Genomic DNA, 24,852 nt, shown 5'->3' on the forward strand with positions numbered 1-24,852 from the left:
TCAATTAATCTCTATGAGGAGATACTGATTGGCCAGGGCTGTGTTTGAATCATGCTGGCACTGCCCCTGATCTGCCTCTTTGTCAGACTCAGCCAATCCTATGGGGGAAGCATTGTGATTGGAACTGGCTACCATTTCTGATGATGTCAGCAGACTGTTTGTTTTTCTGAGTCTAACAGCATGCAGAGTTACAGCTTCAGGCTTGAAAACAGTAAGATTTTCACTATATTTATGGAGGCATGAGGGCCCCAGGGGGGCTAGACGTTGGTTTTAACACTATAGGGTCAAGAATACATGTTTGTGTTCCTGACCCTATAGGGATCCTTTAAGCATTTCACAGTGCCTGACCAGGCCCTTGCTGACACATGCCCACCAGGCGGCTCTTAGTGCATGGGCCACCCGGGGGGCCTCCTTAGTGTGCGGCTGGTGCGGCACTGTGCAGACGCACTGCCAGGTCCATGGGGGCTGCTCAAATCGCGGGGCCCATGGGGAAGCTGCTCTGGGGCCCCCCAGGAGCAACTTGGCCTGGGGCAGCTGCCTTGTTTGCCCCGCGTTAAAGACGGCCATGGTTATAGGAGGTGTGGGGAGCTGGAGAGATCGTGCTGCTCAGGTAGTGTGAGTTATTGGAGGTGTGGAAACCTGCAGTGAGCGTGCTGCTTAGGTAGTGTGGGTTATAGGAGGTGTGGGGTGCTGGAGTGAGTATGCTGCTCAGGTAATGTGGATTCTAGGATGTGTGGGAAGCTGCAATGAGTATGTTGCTCACGTATTTTGGGTTATAGGAGATCTGGGGAGCTAGAGTTTCAAGGTAAGAAAACCTATGTTAATAAAAAGGAGAACAGAGGATTGTAGCTTATTACCAGAGTTGTCAGGCTTAACGTAATGCTTTTAGCATGTGAAATGTCACACTCAAGGAAAACTACAAGGATTCAAGAAAATACTGTATAGAAAACCAAGCTGGTCAAGGAGTACAGAGATCAGAGAAGTCAGACATGCCAAAACAGATAACCAGCAAATCACAGATAACTGGAATCACAAAGAAACCCTAACAGGGTACTGATGGAAAGATTTATAGTCATTGGATGTTTCCTTAATGACCATAGAGTAGTATGGGTTATACGAGGGGTGGGGATGGAGAGCTAGAATAAGCATGGTGCTCAGATAGTGTAGGCTGTAGAAGGTGTTGTGAGATGGATTAAGCATGCTGTTCAGGTGGAGTTTGTAATGGGAGATCAGGAGCATGATTATCAAAAGTGACTCCTGATGATCCATTGAGGGTGGAACATACATCAAGAGCACTTGACACTTTTGTTTTATTCTATATATTTAGTTTGTCAGCTCAGGCAGACTTCAATTGGTCTATGATTGCTACATGATTGCTATCAAGGATAGGCAAACCCCAAACCTGGGCGAGATTTACTTAGCCTGAAAATGTGACTGTGGTTAACCAATTTATTCTGTTGATTCTATTGTCATTCTCCAGAAATTGAATTTAGAGCTCTCTATTTCAGTATTTACGTTAGATGAAAGGGTAACCAGCACCCTCTAATTACCTACTGACTTTACTTGTGATTTATCAGTCAGACATACTATTAGTTTTACAAGTTTTATAAACATCTTCAATCTTAAACTCTGTTTATTGCATTCTGCTATCTTTAGGCATTATTTATTCTAATACATTAATCTCCTTGGTTCCCTATTTTATTTAGAAAGGTGTCCAGGCTGGGATTTATCCTTTTCCTTTATTTGGTTTGTACAGCATAGAACAAGCAGTTCTACCTAATAATTAGGATTTGGACTAAGGTTAACACATTTACTGAAATTATTCAATACCATTTCTTAGAATTTACTTTTTAAATCATTCATGTTATTATTCATCTCAGATACATAATAACCAGTGAAACACAACTGTTAGACTTAAGCATTCCTATTCGTACAAATGGATTTTCGGTTAAAAATCTGCATTTTCATCCATTAGTCTGAATAACGAATGGATGGAATTGGTTAAAGGAGGCACTTTAATCTGGAGTGAGTATATGCTCATCTAGAGTGAGTTAGGGGTGGGACTTTAATCTGGAGTGAGTATATGTTTATCTAGAGTGAGTTAAGGGTGGGACTTTGATCTGGAGTGAGTATATGCTCATCTAGAGTGAGTTATGGGTGGGACTTTGATCTGGAGTGAGTATATGCTCATCTAGAGTGAGTTAAGGGTGGGACTTTGATCTGGAGTGAGTATATGCTCATCTAGAGTGAGTTAAGGGTGGGACTTTGATCTGGAGTGAGTATATGCTCATCTAGAGTGAGTTAAGGGTGGGACTTTGATCTGGAGTGAGTATATGCTCATCTAGAGTGAGTTAGGGGTGGGACTTTGATCTGGAGTGAGTATATGCTCATCTAGAGTGAGTTAAAGGTGGGGCTTTAATCTGGAGTGAGTATATTCTCAGCTAGAGTGGGTTAAGGGTGGGACTTTGATCTGGAGTGAGTATATGCTCAGCTAGAGTGGGTTAAGGGTGGGACTTTGATCTGGAGTGAGTATATGCTCATCTAGAGTGAGTTAGGGGTGGGACTTTAATCTGGAGTGAGTATATGCTCATCTAGAGTGAGTTAAGGGTGGGACTTTGATCTGGAGTGAGTATATGCTCATCTAGAGTGAGTTATGGTTGGGACTTTGATCTGGAATGAGTATATGCTCATCTAGAGTGAGTTAAAGGTGGGGCTTTAATCTGGAGTGAGTATATGCTCATCTAGAGTGAGTTAAGGGTGGGACTTTGATCTGGAGTGAGTATATGCTCATCTAGAGTGAGTTAGGGGTGGGACTTTGATCTGGAGTGAGTATATGCTCATCTAGAGTGAGTTAAAGGTGGGGCTTTAATCTGGAGTGAGTATATGCTCAGCTAGAGTGGGTTAAGGGTGGGACTTTGATCTGGAGTGAGTATATGCTCATCTAGAGTGAGTTATGGGTGGGACTTTGATCTGGAGTGAGTATATGCTCATCTAGAGTGAGTTAAGGGTGGGACTTTGATCTGGAGTGAGTATATGCTCATCTAGAGTGAGTTAGGGGTGGGACTTTAATCTGGAGTGAGTATATGCTCATCTAGAGTGAGTTAAGGGTGGGACTTTGATCTGGAGTGAGTATATGCTCATCTAGAGTGAGTTATGGTTGGGACTTTGATCTGGAATGAGTATATGCTCATCTAGAGTGAGTTAAAGGTGGGGCTTTAATCTGGAGTGAGTATATGCTCATCTAGAGTGAGTTAAGGGTGGGACTTTGATCTGGAGTGAGTATATGCTCATCTAGAGTGAGTTAGGGGTGGGACTTTGATCTGGAGTGAGTATATGCTCATCTAGAGTGAGTTAAAGGTGGGGCTTTAATCTGGAGTGAGTATATGCTCAGCTAGAGTGGGTTAAGGGTGGGACTTTGATCTGGAGTGAGTATATGCTCATCTAGAGTGAGTTATGGGTGGGACTTTGATCTGGAGTGAGTATATGCTCATCTAGAGTGAGTTAAGGGTGGGACTTTGATCTGGAGTGAGTATATGCTCATCTAGAGTGAGTTAAAGGTGGGGCTTTAATCTGGAGTGAGTATATGCTCAGCTAGAGTGGGTTAATGGAGGTGTGGAGTACCAGAGAGATCATATTGAAGATCGTCAGAGATTGATGATGGAGAATTAATGAAACAAATGAACAAGCCAAGATCAGAGATATCAGAAAGGAGAATTAACAAATAAGCCATGTCAAAAACCAAGAAGTCTCAGGAAACACTATAATGCACTCTCAAATACAAAGACACCAAAAGTCCACATCTGAGAAGATCACAATATTGGAAGACTTTGCATAATGTTGTATGCAAGATATTTCAGATAATGTTACATAGTTACAAATTACATAATAATCTACGATGCAAAAAGACTAAAGTCCATCAATTTCAACCTTGAAATCCATTATTTTATGCTATCGACCCAAATGAAGGGAAAAAAAAACTATAGAAAAACCCTTCTTGACTCTATAATGGCAAACAGATTTTTCGTTGGACCAACGACCTGGTCACATATGGCAAGATGTTGAAAAGATGAGTAGGTGTAAAATGTGCCAAGGCAGGTACATCAGGTTTAAAGTGTTATTAAGTTTACCTCTTTCAGCATATTATATTTTGGATGTTATATCTCCATAGTCATGGTCTGAAATTATAATTTGTTGCACAATCTCTTTTTTTGTTAGAAAAGAAAACAATCTGGACGTTTGTCTACTCAGATTTTCAATTTTACGATCCAATTTTGTAAATAGTTCAATATGAACTCAAAACAACTGGGTAAGTCAGTTAGGGTTCTGAGATTAGGGTAGCTTGCACAGGCGATTCGTATATATCAATCTAGTCTTGAATGGATCATGTTGCTCTCACAATTGCCCTTATTAGAAATATCATCAATACATCATTTATTTATAAATAAATAATTGTTTTATACAGTTCTTCAGTTTTAACCCCTTAGGACACAACTTCTGAAATAAAAGGGAATCATGACGGAATATTTCCGTCATGTGTCCTTTAGGGGTTAAATGGACTCTATAGTCACCAGAACAACAGATTAATGAAGTTGTTCTGATGTGTATAGTATGTCCCTAAAGGCTTTTTAAAGTAAGTTTTTACATTGGTGCCTAGTAACACCTCTGCACAATGTGCAGCACTGACGTTCAACTTCTCCACGCTCTGCATGGAGACACCGAATGCTCTTCACGGAGATGCATTCATTGAACATATCTCTATGAGGAGATGCTGATTGGCTCAGAAGAGCGTTTTGCTGCGCATTTGCAATAGCCTCTCAATGCTTTCCCATAGATAAGCATCAAATTAGCCAAGGTTATCAATTTTGATGAAGTCAGCAAAGATGGCAGAGCAGGGGCAGAGCCAGACGCGGTACACCTGTGTGGCACCGGGGTTTACGGGGCTGGGGACCTAAATAGTTTTAAAAACAAACACTCCAGTATCAGGACTACATGTATGTATTCCTTACACTATAGTGTACCTTTAAATATATTCAAACAACACTTAACAATAATATGCAACCTAGAAGCTATGAAGCTTGCTAAACCATGTGCACTCTGGCTATTGACTTAAATCATTTCCTTTTTTTTTTGTAAGCTTCTTTCCTTTAAGCTTGAATATAGGTTTTCTACTCTAGTAATTATTGGAATTAATTAACACTTTACAAAGTCTTACTGTGCTCTTAGTAGAAAACATCGGTAAAATAGTATAGTTACAGGCACTTGACTTCAGAGTTCCCCATGCTTTGGATAGCTGAAGGCAATATGATTTATCAAAGCAGTATTTTGCATGTATCTGCTAATTAATATGAATGAATAACATTACAGGTGGCATTTAAAATTTGCAAACCTTTTTGCTTAACGAGGAAAATGCCAAAATGTTTCTTCATAATAGCAGATGTGACAATTTTGTTTTTTTAAATTGAAATACATTACCACTAGGTGGCACTTGTGAGCAATAGTTGTAATGACTTGGAAATCACAAAAAGTATAATATCACAACTTTCCTGACATTTCAGATTGACAAAATCGGACACAGTGTGTATGGAATGTCTAGCGATGTGGTCAAGGGATGGGTTCTTCCAAAAACATTTTCAGTTTCATGTCTTAATGGAAATCATTTATGTACTTAACAAAATAACTATTTAGAACAAAGACATTAAATTAAATAAACAAAATAAGCTACACACACATTTATTATACTTTAGCATGCATCCTTGTGAGTTATACCGACGAAAAGTTCTATTATGTTCTTACACGCCAAATATTATCCCTCTAAATTATTAAATCTAACATGGCTGTATATTTAATCATAAAGATTTATCTTCCTTCTAAACTGGGAAAATGAAGCAGTTATAAAGGTGGTGTTATACTTCCAAACTTGGGTTTATGGCTTTCTACTTTAAGTGCACAGCAGGCTTTTCAACTTTTTCTCAACTTAATAGCTGCAATTTTATTGACCTCAGGAGTATAGATGTCTTATTTATTTTGGAAAGGAATTAAACCATGACAGCAATTAGCCAGACATATGGATCTAACCTAAAACAGACAAGACAATGGTAGATAGATAGATGGATAGATGGATAGATAGACAGACAGACAGGCAGACAGACAGACAGACAGACAGACAGACAGATAGATAGATAGATAGATAGATAGATAGACAGACAGGCAGACAGTCAGATAGATAGATAGATAGATAGATAGATACGGGATAGATAGATAGATACACACACAGATAGATAGATAGATATATAGATAGAGAGACATACAGACAGACAGATAGATAGATAGATAGATAGATACACACATATAGATAGATAGATAGATAGATACACACATATAGATAGATAGATAGATATAGATAGATAGATAGAGAGACAGACAGACAGACAGACAGACAGACAGATAGATAGATAGATAGATAGATAGATAGACATATTGATAGATACATACACAGATAGATAGATAGATAGATAGATAGATAGACACACAGATAGATAGCAAGATAGATAGATGGATATCAAGATAGATAGATAGATAGATAGATAGATAGATAGATACTGGATAGATAGATACTGGATAGATAGATAGATAGATATATAGATACTGGATAGATAGATAGATACTGGATAGATAGATAGATAGATACTGTATAGATAGATACTGGATAGATAGATAGATAGACAGATAGATAGACAGACAGACAGACAGATATCAAGATAGATAGATAGATAGACACATAGATAGATAGATAGATAGACAGACAGACAGACAGACAGACAGACAGACAGACAGACAGACAGACAGACAGACAGACAGATAGATAGATAGATAGATAGATAGATAGATAGATAGATAGATAGATAGATAGATAGATAGATGGCGCTACATTTCACTTTTTAGATCCTCCTAGGTTGCATTGTTGACATCAAGAGCCGTCAGTCAGTGATTGCAAGGCCCATAAAAGAAGCCAAAAAAGAAAGATGAGCACTGTTCACTCAAATTACATCACAAAAAACGATGGTTCTACTTTGCCTAAGGTCTCAGGTGCCAGTGCAAGATACAAACACTGAAAATATAGCCTCCATGGCACTGGCATGGTACAGGAGGTGGACATCCAACCAAGTGGAGCGGGACACTTGCAGGGTGCTGTGCAAGTACACTTGCATGCAATGTGCAGCCACAATTATGTATAATTCTCCAGCAGTGCAGAGAGGCACTTTCCAGCAGGTTTCATTGAGAAATCTCAACCTCAAGGCTCCCACTATAACTGTAACAATATCCAATGATTGTGACCATTACTGTGCTCCAATTTTGGTGACCTGACAAATCAACACATTTAATTGTTTCTTCGAAAAAAACGTAATCCGTAATCCTTTAAAAAAAACAAAACAAAAAAAAAAAGATTGGATATTGCTACGGTTACAGGTTTCTATGAGAATATATTCATGCTATGCAAAATTTGGAGTCCTTGAAACAAGTCAATACACTGAACTACATTCAATATTCAGCACAAATAAAATGTTTAAAAAATGTGTCCTTGGAGCTTTATAGTATAAACCTTTATTATAAATCTGTCTAGCTTTATTTTTTAATATATTACTATAATTTAGCAATTGGAGAAATGTAAAATCACCAAACCAATTATTATAACTCATATTTGTAGACTGAAAACCTAAACTAGAACACAGAATTCCACATCGAGCAATAAACAACATATAAAATATTGTTATGAGTCCACGATTCTAATGTAATCATTACAATAACTATTTGTGTTACATATTGCTTTTCTCTATCGCACCGTCAATAAGCGGTGTTTTTTTTTTTTTTAAATTTCCATAATAAGATTATGATCAGTGACCGCTCGTGAACATTTCTTATTGTGTTATTTTACACCTAATGGATCCAAAGAGTAATTATACTTGAATTACAGACACGAACATAAACGCAGCACATTAATAATAAATACAAATAAATAACACGTAAGAATCTTACCCTGTTAGTAAGTTACACACAATATAATTTGCTGTAAACGAGTGCTGGTAGACCTGCAAGGAGAGAGAAGAGGTAATGCTTTAATGGACATGTTAATATAAATACGATAATGTATTGGTAATAGTTTAACATTTTTAAAACAATATAACATATATGTATTGCAAATTAAAGTAAAGCATTGTTCATCTTGTTATATATCACCACCTAATTCATGAACAGATATCCACTGTTTATGAGTGACACCAGTTCACTCCTCAGACAGACAAACATACTTTGTTAACAGCTTATCTAGCTATCATCCAGGGGTCAAAGAATAGTTTTTAAGGGGGAATGTGAAAGAGCATTAGATACAAAAGTACAATTACTCACAAAAAAAACAAAAACACTTTAGAATGATAAAAAGGTACTTAAACTAGCAAGCATATTCACTAAAATCTTTCTCCTATGGAATAACTTGCCTACTGCCATCAGACTAGTCTTCAATCATTTAAGAAGGGCCTTAAAACCCATCTCTTCAGGAAAGCGTATGGCCTCCCAGAGTAATCTCTCCCTTACATACCTGTCTCTTGCTCTCCTATGGGATAGTGCTTTGCTCTCTCCTCCAGCTCTGCTTCACTCCTACTTGATATTTCCTATCCTAATGTTTCTAATACCCCACCTCCTATAGACTGTAAGCTCATTTGAGCAGGGTCCTCTTCAACCTATTATTCCTGTAAGTTTTCTTGTAATTGTCCTATTTATTGTTACATCCCCCCTCTCAAAATATTGTAAAGCGCTACGGAATCTGTTGGCGCTATATAAATGGCAATAATAATAATAATAATAATAAAGCCAGATGTACCCAATAAAAGTAAAACTGAGTCTGAATTAGTCATTGTTATTCTATAGGAATAGATGGCACACTTCTTTAATCAATCAGATTTCTCTCCTGACGGATCTCGCATGTCCTGACTCTGAACCTATTCTAATGAATGTCAAAAATATTTGAAAAATGCACAAAGGAGTCACAGATCAGGGCAAAAATCATTTATACGTGTAGGTAAAAATGAGAGGACGGTGATAGATGTAAATATATTTTTTTTTTTTTTTTTTTTATATTTATTAATATTTTATTTTTCGTTATAATAAAAAATTACATACATATCCATTTAACACGCTTACAAAGAGACAAATAAAAAGAAGCAGGTTTGATATACTATCAAAAGTTAAATATTATACATACAGTATATACATACACTTCCCTCTTTACTTTCCCTTTTCACTCATTTTCCCATCCTTTCTAGTTACATAATCCAAAAAGAAAAAAAACAAAGAAATACATTCAAAAGACTCTACATACACTTCCTCATGTGGTTACTACCTTGCCTTAGAGAGATTGACATTTAGGGGGGAGGGGGGGGTTAATTTTGAGTGTTAAAGTATCCATTCCAAGGGGCCCAGATCTCGTCGTAATTCTCTTTGGAAACTTTATTTGTTACTATGCCAGCTTCCATCCTTCCTTGATAGTCCACTTGTGTGCAAATATCATGCCAATCTAACGGTCCCATAATTCTCCAATTTCTGGCCATTACTAATTTGATTGCCATAAAGATATGTATCATTAGGATTTTAAATTTTATCTTGACCCTTGGCATATCTAAGTGAAACAAAAACATTTGAGCCGTGATAACAGTTTGTGCTTTCAAAATGAAATTTACCAAATCAGACAAAATTATTTTCATAGGTTTCAACTCCTCACAGTTCCACCATATATGAGGGAATGTGCCTAGTTCCCTGCCACATCTCCAACAATCTGGTAGAAGTGTGGGCTGAAATCTGTGAAGGCGTGTTGGTACCAGGTACCATCGATATACTAGTTTAAAGTATACTTCCCGTACATTTACCCCATGTATATGTCTTTTAACTAATTTTAGGCCCGAAAGCCAGTCTTCGACCGGCAGAGAAAAATGGAGTTCTTGCTCCCATTTAATCATTGCTGTCACTTTGTCTATTTGGGTTTGTTTCCTTATGAATTGATTAAATCTGGAGGCAATTTTTTTCCTATAATGAGATAGTGTAAACTGATCTATTGGAGAAGTTTCCGAAAAAGTCTTTCCCATAATAAAAGATTTTATTCTTAAGTAATTAAATATTTCTTTGGGAGGGAGATTATATTTAGACTGTAGTATTGGGAATGACCATATTTTATTGTCTTCTAATAGTTCCGTAAATCTTACAATTCCACAGTTTTCCCATGCTTGAATATTTATATCTTTTATGTAATATTTTAAACAGGTTAATGGGGCATTTCTTGATATATGATTGGTACCATATTTTTTCTTTAGATATTTTACTATATATATCATTGTGTTGTTCATTGGGTTGTTAGATTTTATATTTTTTACAAATTCGTTATCGCACCACAAAAGAAATAGAGGTTCGATATTACCAAAATCCGATTTTTCAATTTCTAACCAAATTGGTCTTGATGTTGTAAGGTTATCACACTTAAATAAGTGTGCAACCATATTATTTATGTAGAGTTTTTGTATGTCCGGAAAGGATACTCCCCCTTCACTCCAGTGTCTCTGTAAGATTTCCAGTGACACTCTAGGTCGCCTATCCTGCCAGATATAATCTGTTATTTGTTTCTGGAGACCGCGTATCGTCTGGGGGGACACCCTCAGCGGGAGGTTGCCAAATAAAAATGTCAATTTAGGGAGTAGATAAGAATTTACTGCCTCAATTCTCCCCAACCAGGACAATTCTAGCCCCCTCCAATTTTTTAGAGTATTCCTAAATTGGGTTGCAATTTCTGTATAATTAAGTTCTCCAATTTCTCTGAATTCCAAAGATAGTCTTACCCCTAAATACTTTATATTACTAGCTTCCCAGTCACAGTTAAATTCCTTTTTAAGCGTATTTTCCCCAGGCCTACTTAAGCCTCTTGTCAGAATTTGGGTTTTCTTTATATTTAGTTTGTAGCCAGAAATTTTTCCATATTCTTTAATGAGACAGAATGTGGCTGGAATGGATCTGATGGGGTCCGTAAGGGACAGCAGAACATCATCTGCATAAAGTGTAATTCTATTCTCCTTTGTATTCACCATTAACCCGCTGATACCCTCACTCTGTCTAATCGCAGCTGCCAAAGGCTCTATAGAAAGAATATATAAAAGGGGTGCCAATGGGCAGCCCTGTCGTGTCCCGTTTCTAATTGGGAACCAATTTGATTGAAACAAAAATCCTGTAACTCTAGCTTGGGGATCTTTATATAGTGCCATTGTACATTCCTTATATAAACCTTCTATGCCGAAGGCCTTCAAAACCTCTTCCAGATATTTCCAATTTACTCGGTCGAAGGCCTTCTCGGCGTCGAGGGCAACCAAGGCAAAAGGGGACGAACTTTGACTTGCATGGTATAAAACATTCAATAACTTCCTGATATTATCAGACGTACCTCTGCCTTCTACAAACCCGCTCTGATCTATATGTACGATATCTGGTATAATTCTTTTAAGTCTATCTGCCAAAATTCTTGAATAGACTTTAATGTCTAAGTTAATAAGAGAAATTGGTCTGTAGTTTATCGTATATATTGGGTCCTTATCTGGTTTAGGGATTGGAATTATAGAAGCCTGAAGCATTTCTGCTGGAATAACTTTGAGAGTGGCGAATTCATTAAATGTCTTCAATAGGTATGGGGAAATTATGCCATTGAGTTTTTTATAAAAGATTGATGAAAAGCCGTCTGGGCCTGGGGCTTTACCAGCTATTAATGCATTTATGGTGTTACTAATCTCCTGTATGGAGAATGGCATATTTAGCTGGTTTAATTTCTCAGTAGTTATTTTTGGCAAATTTAATTTATCCAAAAAGCGCTGTATTTCCCCTTCTGACGGGTCATTATATTTTAAGTTGTATAGACTTTTATAATATTCTTCAAATGCATTAGCTATTTGAGTTGGCGAAATACATTTTTTGTTTCCAGCTATTATGGATTTTATAGATTGATGTTTATTTTTGTTTTTTAATTTATTTGTGAGATTCTTCCCTGTTTTATTATTTCCATAATACCATCCTTGCTTTAATGTTAGCATTGCTTTATTAATTTTCTCTTGATTTTTTACTAGGATTTTTTTTCTAATCTCCTTAATATCCTCCAAGATATTATGATCTAGAGTAGTCTTATGAAGATGTTCCAGTTTTGCCAGATCTATATTAAGCTCATTCAGCTCTCTTCCTTTCTTTTTTTTTATGTTAGCACCCAGTTTAATAAGACATCCTCTCATGTACGATTTAAATGTACACCATAACATAGCGTTAGAAACATCCCCGGTATCGTTATTTTCAAAAAACTCTTTAGCCTGAATGCTCAGTTCTTCTACATTGATTTCTGAATTTAATAGAGTTTCGTTTAATCTCCATCTGTCTCTGCTTTTATATTCGGGATTATTTTTTATAACTAAGCATACTGGTGCATGGTCGGACCATGTTATAGGTCCAATCGTCACTTTATTTATTCGTTCCAGAGTGCCTGCCCTAACCAAGAAATAGTCGATTCTAGTGTATGATTGATGGACATTTGAATAGAAAGTGTAATCTCGCACTTCTGGGTTTAGCGTTCTCCAACAATCATACAGACTATTTTTTGCTAGAAAAGTCTGCATCATTGATGAACCTATTCTATGACTATCATCTTTATTTGCAGGCTTACTTCTGTTCCTATCTACCTTGTGATCTACAATACAATTGAAATCCCCACCGATAATCAAACTACCAGACGATACGCGGTCAACCTTTTGTATTAAGCTATCCAGAAATCTATATGGAAGTTGATTTGGAGCATATACATTTACAAGAGTATACAGTATATCATTAATTCGAGCTATTACTATTAAGAACCTGCCACCAGGGTCAGCCTCCTCATGAACAAGCTCATATTTCAGGTTACTTGAAAAAAAAATTGCTACTCCTCTTTTCTTATTTTTTCCCATCAGGTTAGCTCTATGGACCACTTGAAATTTTTTATAATTCCATAGCTTAGTCTCAGTGCTAACCCAGTGGGTTTCCTGGACGAAACCAATATCCGTTTTGCTATCCGTCAGTAATTTGTACAGGTAACCTCTTTTCTGTCCTGAGTTTAAACCCCTTGCATTAATGGATAAAATGTTAAGTGACATCTAGCCACTGTTCCCCCCAGTCCCTCCTCCATTCCAACCTCCCCTCAAATAGTAACCATCTCCCCAATCCTTTCATGTCTTCCCCTTTCGGCCGTCTAATATCTGGCCTCCAGAGAAAGCTCCACATCACACAATCTACTTGAGCATTCATTCCCTTATATGAAGAGCTTCTATGTGAAGTCCTCATATTTAAACCTGCTGCCGTCGCAGGTCTCCGAACCAGGATAGTGGGCCTTATTTTCCTTTTAACGAAAGACGTTACAATATTAATTTTCAATAAATATTTTAACCCCGCCACTTATCTGCGAATGGTTCCTTAATTGAACCTTAATTAAACCTTTATACAATTATCTGATTCTATCTAGGACAGTTTACTTTTCATTTTTGTTGTTATAAACCAAATTTCCTCAATTAACTTTCTCGCCTCCTCTATTCCCAATTTCTCCTCTAAATTGATTCTTCTTTGACTATTTTTTAAAGTGATTACATATTTTGTATTCATTTTAGTGGTATACAAATTTTAAGTGGTATACATATATTACATATTTTGTGATAATTTTAGTGATATACATATTTTAAGTGCATTTATAGTACATATACTCTATATATTTCTTTCCCTTTTTCTTATTCTTTCTCTTGCCCCTTCCCTTACGTTTTCCTTCCCTCCTAATCTGTGCTTTTATAATACTCATTTCATTCTTTTCAGTGCTTCTAACCTAGGGAGACTTTTTGTCTTGAGCGTTTATAGTGTTTATATGTTTATAGTTTTTATATATTTTCAAATTGTGCATAATAATTAATCATTATCATTCTTTATATTTTTACTCATTAAAATGCAACCTATCTTGTGAGTTTTCCCTTTTTCTTTTCTTTCTCTTTAACCCTTCACCTTATTTAGTGTAAGTCATTGTGCTATATGACAATAAGGAAAAAAAAAAAAAAAAAAAAAAAAAAAAAAAAAAAGAAGAGAAAGAGGTACGTTTTCAATTTAAGGTTGGAGTGAGCTTCCAAGTTATAAGTTTCTCTTTTAGTGCCGTCTTATCTCTAAAGATATATGGTTGGTCCTTGAAGAAGACCATAATTGCTATCGGAAACAGCCACTTGTAACGGATGTCCATATCTCTGAGAATTGCCGTCTCCTCTGCAAAGGTTCTTCTTGCTTGTCTTGTCTTTTGAGATAAGTCCTGAAAAATTTTAAGATGTCTCCATTCATCGGTATCCAGGGTCTTGTTCCTTACTTTCTGCATGATTAATTTTTTTATCCGGAAACTCGAAAAACAGACTATAACGTCTCTTGGGTGGAGCTTGTCGATTTCCTTTGGTTTAGGCAGTCTGTGAAATCTTTCAAATGGTTCAAGACCCAGGGTCTGTGGAGACAATATATATGTGAAGAAGCTATCCAGATAAGAACTTAAATCTTCTTGTTTAATTGATTCTGGTATGCCTCTAATTCTTATATTGTTTCTCCTGGAGCGATCTTCTAGATTTGTGATTTTAGTCTCAATATCTTGCAATCTCTTCTCTAATTGTATATTGGATAATTTAATGTGTTCATAATCTTCTTGAACTTTTTGTAATATAGTTGCCTGGCTTGAAAGTTGCTCAGAGAGAATGGAAATTTCTGACCTCAGGTCGTTTGTATTTTGTTCCATGTCATTTTTAATTTTTTTATGTAGGTTGTCCAGCATTTCAGATAGTAGTTGTTGCGTCATTCCCTGTGGGGTTTTTGGCAAGTGTAGAAAGTCCTCCTCTGATAAATTAGACATATGTTGGACAGAGAGTTCAGCATTTTCTAAGGGCAAAGATTTACGTTGCTTCTCTCGTTCTGTAGGTGCCGTTTTGGTGGAGTAATATGTACCAATTGTTGCTTTCTTTTTCTCATTGTTTGGGGCTTTCTCTTTCTTAGGAGGAGCCATGTGTGTTGCAGGGTCTGCTACTACAGTTTCAATACAAAAATTTGGTTGTATTTGCCACTATGTTAGCCTTTTACGTATTCATTCATTCAGTATGTATAACTTGATTGTGCGACAGATAGCTAGTACCAATAAATGGCAATTTGACTAAACAGGTTGATTGAGTATCAACAGGTAACCGGTACATATAGATTGTAAATTTGTAGATATCTCTTTGTTTGCTCTCAGGAATTAGTTTTTTGTATTCACTGGACTTATTTGTCTCAACAGGTTGCTATTACAATTTGATAGCAAATAACTATATCCTTAGATAGATATAAACCATTTGTCTCAGCAGGTAACAAAGCAGGTGCCAGTAAAATACAGATAGGTAAATCTCTCTCTATTTCCTTGCAAATACTCTCTGTCTCCAGCTTGCAGTCACCTCTTGCCTCTTTTCTTCCCCCTTTTTTTTTTTTTTTTTTAAATGCTTCTTCTGTTTCCTTTCACTTTAATTACACTATTAATTTTCCTCCCTTACTCCCGTCCCCCGCACACCTCTCATGCCCCTCGGATCTTTGCCGAAATGGCTCTTCAGAAAGCCCAGGTACCTGCAGACAAGAGTTTGTAGCTGGTCTTGTGACACCTTATCGTCCCAATCAGCCTCCCCTTTTCGGCCACCTCAGTTTTTTGTGCCGTCGAGCTCGGCGTCCATGCTGCCTCTCTGCTGCCTCACTTCCTGGTCCCCGAAGCGTGCGGACGTGCGCACGTGTTTACGTCACGTACCGCCCGCCCATCCGAGCAACACACTGACGTAAATATATTTTTTTAAATAACTAGAAAGTGCTGAAATTAATGGGAAAAAAAATCACATCATATACATAAATTTTTTTATCCTGTTGATTGGGCTATTTTTTTTTTTTATTATTGAAATGTCCCCTTTAACCTTTGAAAATCCCTCCCCCCACCTTGTCCCCCCAGGTCAGTTTAACAGTAAAAGCAAAATAAAGTAAACTACTAATTTTTTTTTCTATTGAGCTAAGCTCCGAGAGGGAGTTCTAACAAGATACCCGAGTATATTAGCCGTTGCAAAGGTTGATTATCCACTTTACACAGCTTACTGTTCTATGAGTAGATGCCTTAACATTACAACTGTTCTTAAAGTGAAGTGCAAGTTCAAAAGCACAAAAAAAATGACTTTCAGTACTTTGTGTTAGGATTTAAAAACATTCTACTCTCCACTTCTAGGCGAGGTGAAGGTTATCGAGGGCTGCTATATTGCCTTTTACGGTTTTCAAAGTAATGGTGGTATTAAGTCCTCAGTACTCAAGTACCCATTTCTGGAATAAAAGTTCCAAGTACATTAAATTGCTCTGCCAAAGAACAAAGACCGTCAACATTTGGAGAGAGAGCTGAGACAATTCAGCACACACCGCTATGCTTTTAAAAACATAAATCTTGCTGATTTTTTTTTTCCATTAGAGAGGAATTACTGCTGTAATGCAAACCTGCCTGTCAATCTTAAAAACAGAAATATGAGAAGGTTTATGAAGTCGGAGGAAAAAAAAAAAAATCAATCCATATCTTATTTGGTCCAGAATTCTGCTTATCATTCCGCTCAGTGGTTTGTCGATACATTTACATGTTTTCTGACATACAGAAAGGATCAGTTTTTGGTTTTTTTCCATACGTACTTGAAAAATAAACACTTTAGCTAGACGAAAAAAATCAATGCATATCATATTTCTTTCCACATGGCATAATAGATGTGTTAACTCATCAGATTCCAAGAAGGCTATGTAATAGTGTACGTTGAAATTCTAGAGATAGGGTGACCTGGTCACTGTCCCTCGAGTGACTATGGATTGAAGGATTTGTGGCACAGGAAAAACATTCTCATGTAACTAAAGTAATTCTGAAGATCACCTCTGGCAGTGTGCAGTATAACTACAGGGCATGCTCTGAGTGAAGTGCAAGGGGGCTCTGTGTCCCAAGGGGAGAAGTGGCTTTGAATGCCATGTGTCTTATCCTTGAATGATCTTTCTGAAGACACAGTGAGATCTATCACTATAATGGCACAGATTTATTTCCCACTTTATCTTGAAAAATACACATACGTGGCCATGTCATTTTTCCAGTATGTGCGTTTGCCTGGATGGTTAACTGGCTGGCAAACTGTGTGATAGTATACAAGCCCAGTAGAATATCTAACCCAGCAGAATACAAACGAGAATGATGATGAATATTAATTTAACTAGCAATTAATCAAGTTAACTCATGTCCCAATTAAGTCATACTGTCTGGGTATAGAACTTCATTTACCTCCCTCATATCTAAACAGTTTGGAATTTTACCCAACGGAATATTTTGCTCTGATTTTTCTTTATTGTGAATACTAATAAAAAATTAAAAATGTCCAACTATTTCACATTTTTTATGCACTATTGATATGCATTATCGTTATCATGCAAATGACATAATGATTGGTAATCTAAAAAAAATAGCCTTGTGTGGAGTTCTGGTGGAATAAGCAACAATACCACCAATACTGAGGGGCGAGCAGTTGGTAGGAAGTTGGGAAATTACTATGATTCAACCAGGACTGCCTATTTGCAGAGAGATTATGAAGTACTCTTGCATGGACAGAAATTCCTTGCGTTGGCTTTGTGCTATTTAATTGCATGATTACACTTTTTAGGTCCTTATCTCTGGATTCCCAATTCTCAAAAGGGAGTCAAGGACTAGGGTCTCAAATTGTGACATTCCCACCATATATGAGACAGCTGATAGATTTGCTTGTAACTATTAGCTGTATCTACTACCTCTTATTTCCTACACCAGGCATAGGCAACCTTCGGCACTTCAGATGTGGTGGACCTTTTCAGCTTTATGGTTATAAAAGAATTGTAGAAAATGAAGGCTATAACACCTGGAATGTTGAAGGTTGTCTACCCTTGACCTACACTCTTTACTAATTAATTTCACCAATGCCCAGATTTTTCCCTGTTCATACTAACTGACACATTAACTGAATTATATGTATTTATCTATTTAATTAGAGAGGCATGGGATATTTGATTGCATGATTACACTTTTTAGGTCCTTATCTCTGGTTTCCCAATTCTCAAAAGGGAGTCAAGGACTAGGGTCTCAAATTGTGACATTCCCACCATATATGGGACAGCTGATAGATTTGCTTGTAACTATTAGCTGCATCTACTACCTCTTATTTCCTACACCAGGCATAGGCAACCTTCAGCACTTCAGATGTGGTGGACCTTTTCAGCTTTATGGTTATAAAAGAATTGTAGAAAATGAAGGCCATAACACCTGGAATGTTGAAGGTTGTCTACCCTTGACCTATACTCTTTACTAAGTGTCTAAATTAATTTCACCAATGCCCAGATTTTTCCCTGTTCATACTAACTGACACATTAGCTGAATTATATGTGTTTATCTATTTATTTAGAGAGGCATGGGACATTTGGTATTTGTGCCTAGAAAGAACGCCTTTCCAGAAACACGTACAACAGATTGATCCTTGTGGTTTAATTCATGGCAAATCACTGTCTGCAACATATAAACGGACATATAAACGTACAATATATTATAATATTACCCAGGGATCTACATTTTCTACGTTGTCTTGCTTTATCCACCAGCAGGAATGAACAAACCACTTTTTCAGAAGATAATCAGTCTCTAAATATTGATGTTCTGCCTTCCAGGATGATAACCCAGCCATACGATAGTTTGTTGCGTTGTAAAGACAGGCCACTTGCATGATTAATTATTCGCTGAAACTTGCTTTCTGTTGGCCTGTCCTCTTGTGAGCATTGGAAGATCAATGTCCCGCAATTTGTGATTATTGAATTGCTAGGCATTGTTCTATTTAGCATATATTGTCTGCCCACTCCAAATATTGTCTACCCACCCCCTCTCCAGGTTATCGGCTCGCGCACTGATTGCCAACTTGCCCTCTTTCTCAATGAGGAAGCCTTACCCCGGCTGACAACTTTGACTTTCCTGAATGTATAATGACCAGGTCACGAGAGGCTCGTTTTTTATGCAATCGGGTTTTATGCTTTCCTACCGCCATGCCTTGCATTTTTACTTTGATGTTAAATCTTTTTTTTTTTTTTCGAAATGATGTATGGAATGTTTTATTTAAGTAATATTTTTTCTCTTCCCTTTATTTTCTATAAAGGTCTGGCTGACTCGCGGTTGCGAGTTATAACTCTAGTTTGTAACTTTTTAAGAGCAACAATTAATAGCCATGATATTTGGCCTTGCAGATCCCAAAAATATTTCCTTATTTGAAAACATTTGGACTGCAATCCAGAGATATTATCTAATCATGAACTTTTGCCCACTGTAGCTCAGTTATTAATGGAAGTGAAGATAAGGTTGTATGTTTCAGAAATCCATCCAAAACAAATCATCTAAAAAAAAAAAAAACCTTCATAGGAAGAGTCACCTAGTCCTAGAGCATGCCAGATAAGCATAATTATTTCCTGGGGGCCCTATTTACTAAATTCAAGTGATTTCATTCTTGGGAAAAATTGATTTGTTGCTCCGTATGGAAGTTAATTTATGGGAGCTGCATTAATTATTCAGAAGAAACAATGCGGTAACACGGATACAAATACAAATACAAGGTGTAAGGTATGAAAGTAGTCTAATGGAACCAACTGAGAAATAAACAATACATTTTTTATGCAAATAGAGATTCAGCATAATATGCAGATTAATAATACTATATAGGAATAGAACAATCTAAGGAATATTAAACCTTTTTCTGAATTAGCACAATAACATGCCACAGGTTTATCAGAAAGTGTGCATAATTACTGACCCATTACTGGACAGAGGACATCAGCTGGTAGAAACGGTTACCATGGACATTCTAGCGCTAAAAATTTGTTGTTGATTTTTATGCATAAAAAAACTGAAGAAAAATAAACAAAAAAAAGCCAACATGTTTTCTTGATAAAACCATGCCACACGTGTGTGTGTATGTTATTTCTTTTTTTTTCCCCATTTAACTAACAAGTGATTGTGGGTCTTTAGGCACATTTGATATTGCTAATATACAATTAAAGCCTCAATTTAATATTTTTGAATAACCAATATAAAAAACACAGATATTATATATCAAATATATATATATCTAAATATGTACAAAATATAAAAATATAAAAATCTTTTTCATAATTTTTAAAGTGTATCAAAAATAATAGTTTCCAGGGGCGTGGCCTGGAAGCCGTCGGAGATGGCCGCTTGAATCTCGAGCTCCGACCCGCGCAGCATTACAAGCAGCACTACCCGCAGCACTACTCTCCCGATGGGGCTCACTAAACGAGCGGACACTCACCAGACACCCAGGAGACCGCTGACTAGCCCGCACACTGGCTCCCTGGACAGCTACCTACAAACACCGGGTAGCCAGCCACGCGGCACACAGGGCCCCAAGATGGCCGACTGCCAGAACTCACCGCCGGGGACGGAATCCCAAACTTTGTCCCTGGCCGACATAAGGGCGGATATCAGAGCCCTCACTGCAACCATGGTCACAAAGGATGACCTTAAAAGCACCTCAGACACACTCCATGAGGCGATTAGAGCGGAGGTCGCCATCTTGGGAAGCGACCTGGCAGCGCAGGGCAACCGCATCCAGACTCTAGAAGCCGCAGAGCAGGTGATGACTAACCGCATAGAAGCAAATAATTTGGCTATTACCCGGCAGGGGACTATCCTATTGCACCTCAGACGTCAAGCCGAAGATCTGGATAACAGGGGGCGCAGGTTTAATATACGAGTTCGCAACCTCCCTGAAGCAAATGGCGAGGAAGATGTGGAGGCCACACTTACCGCCCTCTTCAAAGGTATACTGGGCCCAGATGCGCCACAACTAATCCAATTTGACAGGGCTCATAGGGCCACAAGACCACGAAACATGGATACTGCCCCCAGAGACATTATCTGTTGCCTCCATGAATTTAAGCTAAAAGAATTAATAATGTCCAAAGCCTGCTCCAAACAGTCCTGGCCGTTCCGTGGATCGGAGGTGGCCCTCTACCAGGACCTGTCCCCCCTAACTCTGGAGGCTCGCAGGGCACTTCGGCCGGTAACCCAACTTCTGAGAAACTGCAACATCCCGTATAAGTGGGGCTTCCCCTTTAGCCTACTGGCCCGCCATGACAACGAGTGGATCCCTGCACGTTGGCCAGAGGAGGTGCCGATATTTTTGAGAAGACTGGGCCTGCCGCCCACAGAGGTGGAAGACTGGATTCTGAGACCGCTAGAACGGCGCCCTGGCCCGCTGGCACAAAGACCCGCACGACGCCGCAGGGACGAATCACCGCACAGGCCACCTGCGCTCCGACCGCGCAGTCCAGCTCAGCAGGCCGACTAAACATACTACTACCACGGCAGACCTTCTGGCGATTCCCTCAACTGGCGGAGCCGAGGCATCCATGTGACTGAGATCGTATCAGCTAAGTACATTATTATTATTTTTATTTTTTATCCTGACACATACTGACTTTTGACCTGGGACTATTGACTTTTTTCACTCGGGAGGCCAAATGGGGGTGATGGCAAGGACTGAATCCCTGTAAACTGCCGCCACCTATCCGACAACACCATCGAGTGTTGTACATGAGTTAGGGGGCTACAGGTCTAAAATGTGTTGTCGAACATGTAGAATACATAACCTTTCACACCTTAGCCACGCCTTGGACCGAGATCAGTCGATTACACCGACCCCACATTCTGCACAAGTTCGCCACGCCTTAGGCCGCGCCCGCACTAAAGACGCAGACCCCAAGAACCAAACCCACTGCTACCGACCACCATTGGACCAGTGCACCCCCCCCCGCGATGACGAGACACGACGACCTACTTTACCCCGACGGACCCTGACGCACCCACTGCTGATTAAACGGTAACCGGTAACATGACACTGTGATGCCTGGACCGCCAGACTGAGGGGACTGTACTAGCGCACTGTACGAGGCTGCTGACAGGGACCCAGAGGGAGAGTACATCACGGTTTATAACACAAGTAACATAGTGCACACTGGAAGCTACACATTGAGCGGGTGAGGAAACTCACCGGACACTACTAGACACACCTGTAACACCACTTTGGCCCGACCTAGGCCACGACCCGACCCAAGCCCGTGAATAACAGAACCACTGAGGGGGCCACGGCCGCGGCTACTCCGGTATTTACCGTGCAGTGGCAAGGCCCTGGACACCCACCCAGTTACACGGGACTCTACCCTGTTTAGGAGGGGATACTGACACACCTTACATAGGTAGACACACACACCCACACGGACACACCACACACAAGTAACCACACACGCACTTTGACAAGCACACTACACACAAGCTGCCACACACACACTCCCACAGACACACTCTACTTAAGTAGACATACGCACGCCTCCACGGAGACGCGTCCCGCGGACGACTCCCAGCCACACAACCCGGCCAAAGAGGGGACTCCATATCCGCTGCGTTCTAGCTCTCCGCTGGATGCCCCCCCCCTGTGGGGATGCTCGCCTGGCCCCCCGCCCCCCGCTCCTCCTCGCTCTCTCTCCTCTCTTCGCTCCTCTCCCCTTTCTCGGCTCCCTCTTCCCCCATCTCTCTGCTATTTCTACGGCGAACGGTCTGACGAGCCCCGGCCCCTCACCCACGTAGGAGAAACGAGACCCCCTGATCGACACTGCCTATTCGACCACACACGGCTGACCCCACAAGAAGGACATTGGGATGGCCTACTCTCCGGCACCCCTGATCGTCACGACACAGAACTGCCGGGGACTTAACGCCCCCGAAAAGAGGTCTCACCTCCTGAGAGCCCTCAAGAGGCAACACGTCTCCATCGCTCTCCTGCAGGAGACGCACCTGAAAGCGGAGGCGAATTCGTTACTCAAGAACTGTCACTACCCACTAAATTTCTACAGCAATCACCCAACACTGCGAAAATCGGGGACAGCCATCCTAATTGCGGCTAACCTCCAATTCATGCCCACTGACCATATGGCGGATGTGGACGGCAGATACGTCTTCGTAAAGGGGATCCTGGCAGGGAGAACGTACACTTTAGCGAACATATACACCTCGAACTCGGGACAAGCCAGCTTCATCCGCAGAACACTGAGAAAGCTATCTAACTTCACGGAGGGGGTGCTGGTACTGGGTGGTGACCTAAATGTGCCACTGGACCCTCTAGTTGACACATCTATGGGACAGAGCAGCGTACCAGACTCGGCCCTGAAAAACATCCGAAAATCCCTCAGAACACTTCGCCTGATAGACACATGGAGGGCGCTTCATCCCACGGACCGAGACTACACCTATTACTCAACGCTACACCGCAGATACTCTCGGATCGATTACATATGCATACAACAGGAAGGACTCACCTACCTCCGAACGGCACATATCCAATCCACCCCCTGGTCAGACCACAGTGAGATGAGGGTGGAGCTAGAGTCACCACTGTACCGCCCAGTCAGAACGACGTGGAGACTCAATGACGCTCTCCTCCTTGACATACCATCGAGGACGTTGATTGCGGACCACATCCGCCAATACTTTGAAGAGAACTCCACGGACGACGTGTCAGACATGACCATTTGGGAGGCACACAAGAGCGTTCCGAGGGGTCACCTCATCAGAATGGCTACACAAAAGAAGAAGTAGGCTGGTGAACAGATTAAAGACCTCACCAAACAGATAGCGGACCTGGAACAACTACATAAAAGAACCCAACAAGACCCGACATATCGTGAGCTGATCCTGAAAAGGAAAAAACTCACGGACATCCTGGAACGAAACCACACGAGGCAGGTGCAACGCTCCAGGGCTTTCTTCTATACCCATGCCAACAAGGGTGGGAGGCTTCTCGCCCAAATGCTCAGAGGCCCACAGAAACAAGCGCAGGTCCACGCCCTGCGCACCGGACAGGGAAAACTGACGCAATTTCCGGGGGACATCGCAAACAAATTTAGGGCATACTACTCCAAACTATATAACATTCCTGAAGTAGATGAGGGTACAGAAGAGAACTGAAACCACCAGGTACCTACAAGGCTTCAATCCGGATGCCCTCACCCCGGAAGAAGCGGAAGCGCTAGACGCACCTGTTACCGAGGGAGAACTCAAGCTAGCCTTAAAATATGCAAAAAACGGCAAGACGCCGGGCCCGGATGGCTTCCCGGTGGAGTATTACAAGAAATTCAGCGAAGACCTAGTACCAAGACTAGTGAAGGCACTTAACAACCTCCGAGACGGCGCTTCCTTCCATGGGGAATCCTTGGCGGCGACGATCACGGTGATACCTAAACCGGGCAAAAACACCGAACAGGTGGGTAACTACCGCCCAATCTCCCTCATCAATACAGATGTAAAACTCTTCTCCAAGATACTCTCCTACCGTTTGCAGACCTACATGCCTAGGCTAGTTCACCCTGACCAGACGGGCTTCATCCCGGGCAGAGAGGCCAGGGACAGTACGCTCCGGCTCTTTGTGCTACAACACCTGGCAAAGCATCTGAAGAAAAAGCTACTTCTGCTATCCACAGATGCAGAAAAAGCATTCGACAGGGTAGACTGGCACTTTATGATGGAGACGCTGAGGAGAGTTGGAGTCGGAGAGGGGATGCTGACATGGATCCGGACATTGTACCACCAACCGAATGCCAGGGTCAGGGTGAACGGGACTCTCACGGACAGCTTCATGATTCGGA

The 24,852-nt window shown here is 40.0% G+C and overlaps 1 protein-coding gene across 4 annotated transcripts in view; it reads right to left on the reverse strand.

Moving 5' to 3' along the window:
• The window catches only part of DPP6 (dipeptidyl peptidase like 6), a 1,023,075-nt gene that overhangs the window by 130,854 nt on the left and 867,369 nt on the right, over window positions 1-24,852 (reverse strand). For all 4 annotated transcript variants that reach the window (XM_063452684.1, XM_063452681.1, XM_063452683.1 and 1 more), the window contains exon 6: window positions 8,035-8,087. In XM_063452684.1, coding sequence (XP_063308754.1) covers window positions 8,035-8,087 — 53 coding nt within the window. The remainder of the gene's footprint in view (window positions 1-8,034; window positions 8,088-24,852) is intronic.

The sequence above is a fragment of the Pelobates fuscus genome, chromosome 4, assembly GCF_036172605.1.
Source record: "Pelobates fuscus isolate aPelFus1 chromosome 4, aPelFus1.pri, whole genome shotgun sequence".
Taxonomy (NCBI): Eukaryota; Metazoa; Chordata; class Amphibia; order Anura; family Pelobatidae; genus Pelobates; species Pelobates fuscus.